The following is a 14,073-nucleotide window of genomic DNA, read 5'->3' on the forward strand; positions in this document are numbered from 1 at the left end:
TCTCTGTTGTATTCTACTATAAGACTTACAAGCTCTATCATTAAGAATCAAAAAAACCGAGATCAAGCCAAATCTGATATTATTCCCATACAGACATTAATTGTGCAGCTGATTGTGCTATTTTCTGACTATTGATTTTCTAATTCTAACCATCTATTAACATGAAAAGCATTGTAGCCCTCATTCTGGAAACCGTGTTGGTATAATCATTCTTCTATAGTAATAGTTTTTCAATTGAAGCTAAAAAAAGTAATACTTCTAATTGAATAAAACCCCAAAATCTCCTTAATTTACAATAAGTAAAATCTATCAGGAAAAGAGAAGGAAAAAAAACCCAAAACACACACCAAAGACAAGTGGGCTTTCCTTGTGATTGCACAGCTGGTATTAATCAAATTTTGTGGAGAAAATTACAGCTGCCTGCACTAGTCTTAAACTATCTGCTTTGGATATTGTTAACAATATAGCTACAGCATTACACAGCTCCAACACCCGTTTACAGTGTTCTTAAGCCTACTTTTGATTGCTGTGTGTAGACACAAATTTAATTTTCATAGTAGTTTTGAAACAACTGCTTGCACCCCTTTCACAAAATGATTAATGGTAAAATTATATTTAGAAGGTGTGAGGCTTTCAAAAGTGACACAATACAACCTGTTTCTATTCACAAAATTGCCATGGTCTCAAATACCGTATGCATCCACGTATATTCTCTACTGGCAACACTTCATACTTTCCAACAAACTACAGAAAGTCCTAATATTCTACCTGTATATTAAAAAATATCCTCTGGTTTTTAGCCTAGGTTTCCAAAATGAAAAAAAGTTAACAGCAGAGAAAGGTTCAGTATAAAGGAAGAGATTTTAAAGATTTTTCAACTAGAATTCAAAATCAACTTACTGAGGAATGAATTCGGCTGTACAAAATAGGCATTAGCTAACTTCTTCAGTGAAAGTGGGCTTCAGATGTCAAGTAAAATCTAAAATACTGGTTCAAGCCTATGCAGTTATAAATATCCACAGTTGAGCAGCTTTTTAAAATAAATAAAACAAACCCCTGAACGCCTGAAAACAAAGCCACAAATCTACTTATGGTCAGAAGTGGGCATAAATTAATCAGCTTCAATAAATCTGTGCTTTTATTCGAGTAGCATGTTATCTGACCTAGCACCTGACACTGTGAAAGCTAAGAGCGCTAGTCTTTAGTGAAGAAGTGTAGCCTTACGTATATATAAACAACACTGAAAACCTACTTCTGCATTTTTAAGCAGTAGTTTCTTGTTTTCTTTTGTTGTATTTTTTTTTTAAATAACACTCTAAATGGTCTCACAGAACAGAATATTAATGTTGCTGTGTTCAATTTTCATATTCTTTTGATATGTTTCTGTATTTTAACTGACACTGGGAAATGCGGAGAAATGTATTTCTATTAAGTACCTATCAGTATCATCTTCTTGCAGTGAATTATCAACATAAAGCACCACATCATGCAATCGATAAAGCTTACTTTATAATAAAAACCTGTATTAGCTAGTTACTATGTCATTTGTCATGCATGTGTCATTATAAAATTACATTTCTCATACTGAATTTTTTCACATACAAAGCTGTCAAATGACAACATAATTTTAAGAACAAGATGTCCATAAGTTGTAAGAAATCTTAAGTTAGATGTTTAGTATTTAAGATTATAGTTATTCATGGACAACAAGCAATTAAGTAATATGCTACTTGAGCCTGATGATCTTTGAATCCAATCTTTTGACCTTTATTTTTGTTTGTTTGCTTGCTTTAGGAGTTTCTCACAAATCTACGGCATTCTGTGCAAGCTATGTTAATTTACATAATGACAAAACATATATACAAGGGTTTGTTTACATACTTGCTGCTGTGAAGGAACAGATTCAGAAGGCAAACTCTGAGATGATCGGCTCCGAGGAGGTGGTTGTGGGGGTTCCAGACTTTGTGGGGCACTTGTCTGAGGTGGATGTGATGATACAGGTATCAGAGGCTCCTGCATTTTTAGCACAGGAGGTGTCTGAGTGGTCGTGGGCTGAGCAGGTCCAGCAGCCTGAGGCTTTAGTGGTTCAGGAAGCGACGGTGAGCCTGCAGGTATATTTGCAGTGGTTTTTATTGTAAAGAATTGTAATAGCAATCTTTAGAATAGCAGAAGGGGAACCGGACAGAACTGCAGAAGGGGCTGCAAGAACAGCAGGTATTCATGGCAACTAGATTAGAAGTCATCAAAAGCTCAGCACTGAAAATTATTACCATACTATTCAGAATTATTACTATAGATACAAAACAGAGAACCAGAAGCCATGTCATCCTTAAATGTACTTCAGTTGTATTTAAAAGTATTTTGGAAGTCATTATTATGTGTATTTTGATATTAATACAATTTAAAAAAAACATTAAATTTTTGGAACTCACTTTGAGAGTCAAACATAAACATAATAACAAACATAAATGATCACAGATCAAGTGCAGAGAATGGTTCAGTAATCAACACACATGACAGGACACATCAGTGTGCTCAGACCAAAACACAGCAATGTGATCAAAGTTTCTCGTGATGGCATGAAATCTATGGGTCTAGATCTCACCTGACTGCTGCCTGTTATCTAATGAGGGCTTACAATACTTGTGGATGATTAACAGAAACTGTCAAACTTCTCACTATATTTGGGAATCTTAATTTATCGTGAAGGAAGAAGACATCTGTTGTAAACAAAGCATTCAAACCAGAGACAGTACCTCTTAACTGACTAGTGACCTTCATATTTAACTTCTAAGGTAAACTTACCCCTTGGTGGTTCAGCTGGTTTCGTCTGAGTTTCAGGTGCTGGTCTTCCCCCAGAGGGACGTGCATGGCTTTGTGGCGCACTAATAACTCCAGCTCGAGGTGGAATAGTCTGACATAATAATTGGTAAAAAGAAAGTATTTTAGTTCTACTTTGAATCTGTATTCATCTACTGCTAAATGATTCAGGACAATCAGAATTCTGTGAAAAACAGATTTTTTGATAACAGTTGCTGAATTAATTTTTTAAGCACATATAAAAGCAAAGAATGTATTCTCAAAACACTATAAGGGTTAATTCAAAGCAGAGGATTTTTACAACAGTCTTCAACTTTATATAAATATTTACCTGTGCAACAATACAGAGACACTTCTTATTATACAACAATGGAGACACTTATTATTTTGATAGTATTAGTTAGTTTTACCTAAGTCTGTGAATTGTTGTAAGCAATAAAAACAACAGCAGCAACTACTTTATTTGGAGATCGCCTAAGGACACATTGATAACCCACTGTCAATGCAGACTGCAGGCACCATCTACCTTTTAGGCTATCGTTACAGCCTGCTATTAGTAAAGAGCAGCTTTGTCAATTTTATACAGTGAAAGTCCAAGATAAGTATAAAAGACCATGGTTAGTTCTTTCCTCTGAAACTGCAAGGCAGTTACTTCTTTTCCCCAGCAAACATTATTAATGAAACATACATTCTGCCTCATCTGAAGGCGGAGTCTTCCCAAACTTGTTGGAATAGAAGCTAATAGGCTGGGAACAGAACTGCTCCCATAAAACAGAATTAAAAAGTCTACATCAGTATTTAAAGAGAAATAGGAACCTCTTCCAGATTACATCTGAAGCCACCTGGATTACAAACACCACACTTGAAAGCTGAATGTAAAGCATTAATAAAAATGCTAGAATACAGGAAAAAAAATCAAAAACATGAGAAAAGATAGTTTGTAAGATTTGTTTCCTCACAAGTTTTGTGTACTTGATATATTCTAACAAAATCCAAGCAACAGTGGAAGTTCTAGAAATATTTCTCACAGCAAACCCTACTGCACAACTCTCTACACAAACATGATTTAAAAATCAAGCAATGAAACTTCTCCACTAAAAAAAGTGTCATCCTTGATCTTACTTATACTACTGTATGTACTCTTCTTCGAAGACACTGTATAGCATCTGATTCATTATGCTTGCCTCAGTCCATGTAACAACTTTCTAAATGCTTTAAACCACCTAACCTCTGAAATTCCTGTCTTCCCTTTTGTTGACAAGATGCAATTTGTCATTTCTTTGAACATTCTGAAAGCAGGCAGAAGGATCACAGGATTAAATACTAAAATGTATATATATATTTTAAAAAGAAAAAGACATCAGAAAGGAATAGAAAAGAAGCAGAAAGGAAGCCCAAAGAATACTCAGGACCATGCAGTGCCCGTGGCTACTGTCCCTGGTCCTGAAATCCTTGAACTACCACACAAAAAAACACTGGGGAAAAAGGCAAGAAAAGGGCATTGTGTGGAAGACAACTTCCTTCTGCAAGTAATAGAGGAACCGACAAGGAGAGGTGCCATGCTTGACCTCGTGCTCACCAACAGGGAAGGGCTCATTGGAAATGTGACACGCCAGGGCAGCCTTGGATGCAGCGATCACAACATGGCTTATAATAACTTAAACTTCGCTTCTGTCTCTCCTCCCCTAATTAAGAAAGAGCCAACTTCTGCTACTTTTTATATTAAGGTCTTTATAAAAAATAATTTTTAAAACAAGGTACAAAATTCCATTACACATCAACTAATCAGCAATATAATACCTTAACTGCCTATATAATATATTAACTGCCTGCAAGCAATTAACTGCCATCAGGATATACATTTCAGCACAGACAATAAAATATCACACGAAATCAGCAACTTAGACAACAGGAACATATAATACAAAGAATAACTTTTCACTTTACTGTTATTTGAAAGTGGACGTAAAATGTGGTATTATTTGGAAGCCTATGATGTGACCGCATAGAGTGCAGAACAATAAAGTCACGTCCATTATATATATATTCCAGGGCATTTTTAGTTAGCAGACAAGAATTGCTGAGGGAATTAACTCCTATAAGCTGTAAAATGACTAGTCAATTTTGCAGTTTTCTTACATCTGTTACGACTTACAAAACCCCACTGCCAGCATAATAAACTGTAGAAACTTAGAGGGAAAAATTTTTTAAGACAGAATACCTACCGGTCTGGTTGTACCATATCCAGCAGCTCCTGTGCTTGAAATTCCAGGTGAAGGTGGAGGCTGATTACGAACTGGAACAGATATTAGAGATTGCCGACTTAGAACATATTTCAAAATCAACTTATTTCTATATAATAATTAGTACAAAGCATGTGTCTGTATTACCTAAGTTATCTTTTCTTTGTGTTCCAGGACTTTTTTGTGCTTTGAAGCATGGAAAAAAAATAGATTATCTTTGTTAGATAAGTGAGAAATGGGTATTAAACAACAATGGTACATTATCACTAATGGAGATGGAAGCAAAAAGATGTTATTAATGTTTTTGAAAGTTGTCACATATTTAAGTCTCTCCATCAGCTAAGCTGTTACTCTAGCACACTCTTCTCCCATTGCACATGTGAAGTAATTTGACTCTTCTAATCACAAATTAAGTTAAGTCACCTCCTATGTGTTTCAAGCTAAAGATGCCCACTTGTACAGGTACCCTGTGTTGTCAGTCGTGCTAGAAGATGTCTCCTTTTGCAGTATATTCTGACAAAATTCTGACAGCAGTCTTTAAAACAAAAAGAACTTATGTAACATGCTAATTCAAAAAATCATGCGATCAGAAGAGTACATCAGTAATTATACCTGGGTCAGCTACCTACATGGTCTATACCAAAGTTCCTGAACCTCCTCTCTTTGTATATGGGATAAATATATTACAGCATCAACCTCACCATTTACATGCTGATGCTAATGACGACCTTGTATGCAACACTCAAGTTGTGAAGTGCAAGATATGAAAAAATTACCTTTACTTCAGCACAGTTTCTAACAGGCAAAGAGGTTTAAGGTTCTGGCTTGTGTTTCTGTTGCCTATTTCCCAGGAAGGTAAAATCACCATGTCAGTTACAATAACTGGAAGGAATACTCTGTGGTACGTAAGATTCTTAATTTATGAAATCGGCTTCCAGTTTTCAGACAACCCTGCTTTCTTAGAGCTGGTTAGAACAGGTTTCTGGGTACAGTTCTCAGTAAAGCAACTTGTACCCTGAGCAATCTGGCACCAGTTTATCCTCCTCTGAGCAGGAGACTGGAGTAGGTAACCACCAGAAGTCCTTTCCAACCTGAACTAGTCTATCCATTAGCAATTCTGCCAATTTAGAAAAATGAACCAGCAATATAGCCAAAAGTAATTGTAGTATATAGGAGAACATCTTGACTGTGACCGTATTAGGACTTTATTGCTATACCTGTATTTGCTAAAGGGATACATTCCTGAAACTCCAAAACATGACTCTGCTGGCACAGCTTAAACAGGACCCTATTTAGCACTCTAACTAGAATAATGCAAGAGAAGTGCTTCTCATAGATGTATGTCACATAGTTTAGGTATCAGAATCAGAATACCTACACTATGCTCTTTAGGAAGAGACAAAATGTTAAATTATAGGCTAAATTACTTACATGGAAGTTCCTCTCCCCAGAATATGTGAACATATAAATCAGGCTTCCTAGACTCCTGATTTTGTTACAAGTACAGTATGTACTCTAGCAGTCAGCTACAGCTTTATCTGAGAGCCAGCCTTGAAAGCATTCTTCTTGATCAGCTCAGTCTAAATTTTCACCTCATTTTCTCATAAATTAAGACTGCCTTCTATAACAATTCATACCATCACTGAAAACCAGAAAGCAACCTGGCTGTCTGAAAACCATGTTAAATAAAAGAAGAAAGATCCTACACAATAAATATCTTCATGAAACCACCTTTAGTAGTACAAGGGCAATAATATTACTCAAGTATTAAATTAGAAATCCATTTCTAGAATACAAAAATTGTTATGTTACCTTCTACTTCTCTCCTAGCTACCCCAGGACTGGGAGGAGCTCCAAGACCTTTTCAGAGAAAGAAGAGAAGCTGTATATTGCATAAGAAAAGCAGTAGATTGAGAAAGTAAAACCAGAAAGACACTGCCACAAGACAGCTTTACACAATTAAAAAAATGCCTAGCTGAATTATGTTACTTGTAGGAGATAACTGTTTGTAGCAGCATGGGGAAACCAGACTGATATGAACAACAATCATGTTTAGAAACATGCTATTATTTCAATTTTACATTACAGTGGAAGGTAATTTCATTTCTTCAGTATTCACTCTCCACAAACTTTTATAAATTCAGAATGGTCTTAAACGTCAGTCTTGAAACTCTGTGAAAGCAGAGCACATGCCTATATTCAGACGTGTGAAAATAAACAGGTACATCAGTTATAACCTGTAACATTAAGTCTGCTTCCTGAATTTTAGAAGAAATACTGTGTAGTATGTTTCTGCCAAGACTACATGTGTATAAGCAATTTTATGGAAGAAATGTTTCCCACTCTATATAAAAGTATCCTACAGAACTGTATGACGAAGTTATGTCCAAGCAGCATTCTGCAGTTAGGAAAGCTGTGTCAAATGGTGCACAGTAGATGTTACAGTTCAGACTGAAAGAAGATTTTTAATCATGCATAACCATGCTGAATTGTTTTGTTTTTGCAGTATGATCAAGCACATACTGGATCCTTAAAATTGTATGGTAAAAACATGGCAGGACATACATAACACTAGACCGTATGCAAGGAGAAATCCTTAAGGCATGCACATAGTAAAAAGTACCAGTAATATCTGGCAACTCTGGAGTGGCTCAAGTACAGAGGAAGGAAAGGGAGCCAGTGTTCAAGAAGCCTACCTTAAAAACAACTTTTGCCTTAGCGATGACACAGCCTCATGCTTTCTCATCATGTGCCAATGTGTGGTATCTGCTCAGGAGCTCTCTATGATCTGGAAAGAGTGCTGTGAATTTTGTCAGATATGGGTGGAGGTGTCACTCAGAGTAGGAAGAGTGAAGGCTGCATGAGGCTGGTATGTGATTATCTCCAGATATGTCATATCTCTGGTTTTGCTGAACAGCTGGTTCAAAGATGTTAAATACTAGCATATGTTATATATTCTGGGTGAGTTTCAGGCTCTGCCAATTAACATTAGATATACATTGCAAAAGTTTCTGATAGTGAACTTCTCTGCAAGAGAAGCAGCACTGAGGAGGGATGAACAGAGAGCATTTGCAAGGAGGGGGCACACGAGGAGAATGCTGCCTGAGAACACATAATTGCTTTCAGGTTCTAGCTCCCATGCAACCCAGAGGAACCCCAGGAGACGAAAGTAAGTGGTAACCCATAAGCTATGAGAAGCCTACCTGCTACCTGGAGGAAAATAAAGGAAGGTGGAGAGCAGCCCAACAGAATACAGGAAACTCCACTGAACCCTCTGAACAGCTAACTGTTCATCTCAGAGTATTAATGGAAAGGGGCACAATAAAACCTCTCCAAGAGCAGGGAATGAGCCTGTTCATTTCACGGATCTGCACATTCCCCTTCCAAAGCTCAACTCAACCCATACTTATAATAGGTATTTTCAGGATGCTCTTGTTAAGCAAATCTCGGTTTACGCAAGATGATTTATAAAGTAAACTCCTTTCAGGCAAAAGGCAGTAGGGAACCTCTTTGACCACAGACATGTCTCTATGCTGGCACACCATACATAGGAAGACTTTCATGCATGAGGATTTTGAAAGGTTTTGCAATTTTAAAAATATTCATTATATGGGAGAGAAAGGGCATAAAGGTCAAATACCTCAAATTTTACTTGCTAATAGTATTCTTTAACGGTGAGAAAGTAAAATTGTGGTGCTGTGATAATGCTATCATAATTGGCACTATAGGAGGATTTTAATCTTAAGGACAGTGAAAAAATCTGTATCTGATCATGAAACACATTTTTGGGTAGCATGTTAAACTGTTACTCTAGTCTGTATATGGCTTAAAATCTCTATTGCAGTTTGAAACAGTATTTTGCAAGTAAAGATATCACATACTTGCTTTAAACAGTATTTAAGGAAAGTGACTGGATTTACATAGAAACAAACTGTAACTCCTGCCTTGACATCTTTAGACAGAACTCCATGCTTTGCAAAGGTTACATATACACATTAGCTTTATTGAAAATAAAGAAACCCCAACTTCTCTTAAAGTAAAATGTGCATGTATGTACACAAGTGTATGTGTGTATATCTGTGTGTGCTTATATAACAGGGAAGGGCTCATTGGAAATGTGACTCTCCAGGGCAGCCTTGGATGCAGCGATCACAAGATGCTCGAATTTGAGATCCTCAGGACAGTGAGAAGAGCGTGCAGCAAGCTCACTGCCCTAGACTTCAAAAGAGCAGACTTTGGCCTCTTCAGGAACCTGCTTCGGAAGGTTCCATGGGATACAGCCCTAGAGGGCAGAGGGGCCCAAGACTCTTGGTTGATATTCAAGGATCACCTGCTACAAGCTCAGGAGTGTTGCATCCCAACTAGAAGGAAGTGCAGCAGGAGGGCCAGGAGACCTCCTTGGATGGATAAGGAGCTGCTCCTGAGGAAAATTTGATTGACAAAAGAGGCTTATAATAAGTGCAAGCAAGGACAGGCGGCCTGGGAAGAGTACAGGGATGCTGTCCGGGAAGCTAGGGACCAGGTTAGGAAAGCTAAGGCCCAGTTAGAATTAAACTTGGCTAGGGATGTTAAGGATAACAGGAAGGGATTCTACAGGTACATAGCAAATAAAAGCCAGACTAGGGAGAATGTAGGCCCCCTCAGGAAGCCCTCAGGAGAACTGGCTACACAGGATTTGGAGAAGGCTGAGGTTCTGAATGAATTCTTTGCCTCGGTCTTCACTGGCAAATGCTCTGACCAAACCACCCAAGTCTTGGAAGGCAGACGCAGGGACTGTGGGAATGAAGACCTTGCTCCCATTGTAGAAGAGGATCTGGTTCGAGACCATCTTAAAAATCTGAACGTGCACAAGTCCCATGCGTCCTGATGAGATCCATCTGTGGGTCCTGAAGGAGCTGGCGAATGAAGTTGCAAAGCCACTGGCCATCATAATTGGGAAATCCTGGCAGTCAGGTGAAGTTCCTGATGACTGGAAAAAGGGAAATATAACCCCCATTTTCAAGAAGGGGAAAATGGATGACTCGGGGAGTTACAGCCCAGTCAGTCTCACCTCTGTGCCTGGCAAAATCTTGGAGCAGATTCTCCTGGAAGGCATGCTAAGGCACATGAAAAACAACAAGGTGCTTGGTGACAGCCAGCATGGCTTCACTAAGGGAAATCCTGCCTGACCAATTTGGTGGCCTTCTATGATGGGGCTACAGAACTGATGGACAGGGGTAGAGCAGCTGATGCCATCTACCTGGACTTGTGCAAAGCGTTCGACACTGTCCCACACGACATCCTTGTCTCTAAATTGGAGAGACATCAATTTGATGGATGGACCACTCGGTGGATAAAGAACTGGCTGGATGGCCACCCACAAAGAGTTGTCGTCAATGGCTCAGTGTCCAGCTGGAGACCAGTAACGAGTTGTGCCCCTCAGGGATCGGTGTTGGGACCGCTCTTGTTCAACATCTTCATCGCTGACATGGACAGTGGGATTGAGCGCGCCCTCAGCAAGTTTGCCGATGACACCAAGCTGTATGGTTCGGTTGATACGCTGGAGGGAAGGAATACCATCCAGAGGGACCTTGACACACTTGTGAGGTGGGCTGATGCCAACCTCATGAAGTTTAACCATGCCAAGTGCAAGGTCCTACACCTGGGTCGGAGCAATCCCAGGCACAGCTACAGGTTGGGCAGTGAAGAGATTCAGAGCAGCCCTGCAGAGAAGGACTTGGGGTGTTGGTTGATGAGAAAATGAACATGAGCCGGCTTCAGTGTGCGCTTGCAGCCCAGAAAGCCAGCTGTATCCTGGCCTGCATCAAAAGGAGCGTGACCAGCAGGTCGAAGGAGGTGATCCTGTCCCTCTGCTCTGCTCTTGTGAGACCTCACCTGGAGTATTGTGTGCAGTTCTGGTGTCCTCAACAGAAAAAGGACATGGAACTGTTGGAACAGGTCCAGAGAAGGGCCACGAGAATGATCAGGGGACTGGAGCACCTCCTGTATGAAGAGAGGCTGAGGAAGTTGGGGCTGTTCAGCCTGGAGAAGAGAAGGCTGCTTGGAGACCTCATAGCAGCCTTCCAGTATCTGAAGGGGGCCTATACGGATGCTAGGGAGGGACTCTTCATTAGGGACTGTAGTGATAGGACAAGGAGGAATGGGTTAAAACTTAAACAGGGGAAGTTTAGACTGGATATAAGGAGGAAATTCTTTCCTGTTAGGGTGATGAGGCACTGGAATGGGTTGCCCAGGGAGGCTGTGAATGCTTCATCCCTGGCAGTGCTCAAGACCAGGTTGGACGAGGCCTTGGGTGATATGGTTTAGCATGAGGTGTCCCTGTCCATGGCAGGGGGGTTGGAACTTGATGATCTTAAGGTCCTTTCCAACCCTAACTATTCTATGATTCTATATATGAAATCTCGGCTATTTGCCTATATTTGAACAATGCATTTACTGTGTAAGGCTACTTGTTTCCGCCATTACTGAACATTTCTTCTTCACCAAGAAAAGAAGGTAGTTCTCCATATTTAAAAAAATAGAAAGAAGGAAGAAAAAGCTTTTTCAAAATGACTGACATATCCCAATGCACCTGAACAATGCTCTGAAAAAAAAAAAGCTACAGGAGAAAAATAATGATGTTGAATGGTTCCTGGAAGACTAAGTTTAATGAGTGACTATAATTATCAGTGTACACTACTAAGTACTTGCTGTTTGGGTGCACGCACTTTCATAGCTTAACGTACTTGCATTTCTTTTAATGTCAACTTGAGTACTGTTTTTTCTAAGTTTATTTATTTGGAGGATAATCCCACTGAAGATGTAGTGCATTTTACCCATGTTGTTGCATATACTGAAAATACTGGGCATTCCCTCAGTCTTAACCCAATCTTCACCCCATTTTAACAGTTTAAACCAATGATAAGAGACAACTATAAGCCTTTCCTGCATTAATCAGGAAAAGTCTGACTAATATTATTATAGGAAAAAACACAACAAAAGAAATATTCTTTTTAACTTTAAGTGACTGATAACCAGCAGCCTTTATAATTTTTTATGTTCTGTAAACATTTACTCTGTAATGTATTAAAAAAAAAATCTTGCGTAAACAGAGTGCAACATTTTATTTTTTAACTATGAACAATGAGAGCTTATAAAATCCTCAGTGGAAGTCTTTGGCATTAGCAGGCAATAAGTCTACACTTTGCAACCCCCTGCAATAAGCATATAGACTTGTTCCCTTGAATTCTGAGTTACTTCTGATGTAAAATATGACCAAACTCTACAAAACCCCCTAAACCTTAGATGCCCAAATCCTACTCCTGTCTCCAAAGCATACTGAGCCATCAGAAGAAATGTTATGGGCATTGAAGGCAGTGCAGCACTCAGAAAAAAAAGGTTAGAACACATGAGCAAAAAAAAACCCGTAACATTTAAGATGTATGACATTTTAAAGACATGATCAGTGTCACTTTGCATGTGCTACAGAAGTCTAAAAGTTTGATATACAGTACACAGGGACATTTTCACAGTGCTTTAGAAGCCTTCTAGGTAAAACAAACAGATGTCATTTCCTCAAGCGTGGTATCACACTATGACATTTATGCTGCTTCCAGTCCTGCGCTAACTTGCTCTGAGCTGAGCTCGGGTACTGCAGAACAGCAAAGCATTATGACTTATAAATGTACATCATGAGTGGAAAACCCAGGAGGACAGAAAAAGTGGGATGAACTTCAGGTCATCACAATCTCTTTTAAAAGACTGCATAAAAAGCAAGTTTTATGCAAGTTACAATTCTTTATGGGAAGCTATGTTGGGAAAAAGGGTAAAAAAAGCTAGTTTTTGCACAACTGGAACAAATCAGGCAAACAGGATTGTATCAGTGCAGATAAAACTATATAAGGCTGAAGTAGAATAAGGAAATAAATCTCACATAGGTAACACATTATGTATAAATTGGCCATATTTTAAAACTTAAGCATTTTAACTAATTTGAGATATTATGCCTTTGGCATAATGATCTCCTCCACTCAAGTGCATCTAAAAGCCATGCACATCTCTGCCAGAGATCAGACTAAGTTAGTGGATATTTAAATACTATGTAAAATAGTTTTGCTTATTTTCTGAGACTGCTCAAAGCTTATGAATTATTTTCTCAAAAACTCCTCTTTCCTACCAACTAAGTGGTAGTATCTGAAGAGCCATTAAGAAAGTATTTCAGAGCCACTCACTATTCTCACTCTATCCCATGTATTAATGAGCTGATTTAGGTCCAAGCAGAACAGCTCAGTTACCAAGTGTGGACAAAGAAGGACAAAGATTAGTTTCAAGAAGAAGCACTTCTGAGAATGTGTAAGTTGGTATTACATGCAAAACCAGACCAAGCTGGGAAAAACCAAAACTAGTCAGAAGGGTTGATAAGATCACCAGCATTATCAAGAGGGAAGGAATTACAAGAGTACAGACATGTAGCTCTCAAATGACTTCAAAGTAACCAAATAAATTCCTTTGCTAAATTTGTGTTTCTGAAGTATAGGCTAGTTCCAAGAACCACGGAGGATGTTTCATGTCTCTAGGAAGGACTTAGGAGCACATATCGGACTTGGAAACAAAAAATAAACTACCCATCAGCAGTAGTTTCAACTTGAACAATTAATTAATGGCCAACCACTGCAAGTAGCCACAATCGCAATCAGTTTTGCAATGCTCCTTGTTGTAGACTGTGAGGAAAAAAGCTAGCCTTTCACAAATAAACACAAATAAACAGGTTTCTGCTTCGACAGAAAAGTTAGCATGGTGTATTTTGACCAGGACCAAGTAATAAATACCTGTGACAATTTTAATCTCTCTGACTATAATATAGCAACTTCTGGAGAAATACTATCTCACTAAAAAGTCAAATGTAATTCAGAAGGGGATACAAACCCTGAGAAACTGATTACATTGACATTCAAGTATTACCCATTTTTATACCTTTGGACATCGTCATATTAAGTACTGGCATAACAGACCATCATAGTAGTTTCGCTAC

The 14,073-nt window shown here is 38.7% G+C and overlaps 1 protein-coding gene across 11 annotated transcripts in view; it reads right to left on the reverse strand.

The window, feature by feature from the left end:
* Positions 1-14,073, reverse strand: part of SYNJ1 (synaptojanin 1) — a 65,799-nt gene that overhangs the window by 5,230 nt on the left and 46,496 nt on the right. For 5 of the 11 annotated variants that reach the window (XM_062622209.1, XM_062622201.1, XM_062622211.1 and 2 more), the window contains 5 exons: positions 6,876-6,923; positions 5,211-5,249; positions 5,046-5,116; positions 2,806-2,914; positions 1,882-2,105 (listed from right to left, as the gene is read on the reverse strand). In XM_062622209.1, coding sequence (XP_062478193.1) covers positions 1,882-2,105; positions 2,806-2,914; positions 5,046-5,116; positions 5,211-5,249; positions 6,876-6,923 — 491 coding nt within the window. The remainder of the gene's footprint in view (positions 1-1,881; positions 2,106-2,805; positions 2,915-5,045; positions 5,117-5,210; positions 5,250-6,875; positions 6,924-14,073) is intronic. The other 6 variants (XM_062622210.1, XM_062622205.1, XM_062622212.1 and 3 more) reach the window with 2 other exon arrangements.

This window comes from Pezoporus occidentalis, unplaced genomic scaffold (assembly GCF_034315485.1).
Source record: "Pezoporus occidentalis ecotype Australia unplaced genomic scaffold, CSIRO_AGI_Poc_V1 ctg24, whole genome shotgun sequence".
Lineage (NCBI taxonomy): Eukaryota > Metazoa > Chordata > Aves > Psittaciformes > Psittacidae > Pezoporus > Pezoporus occidentalis.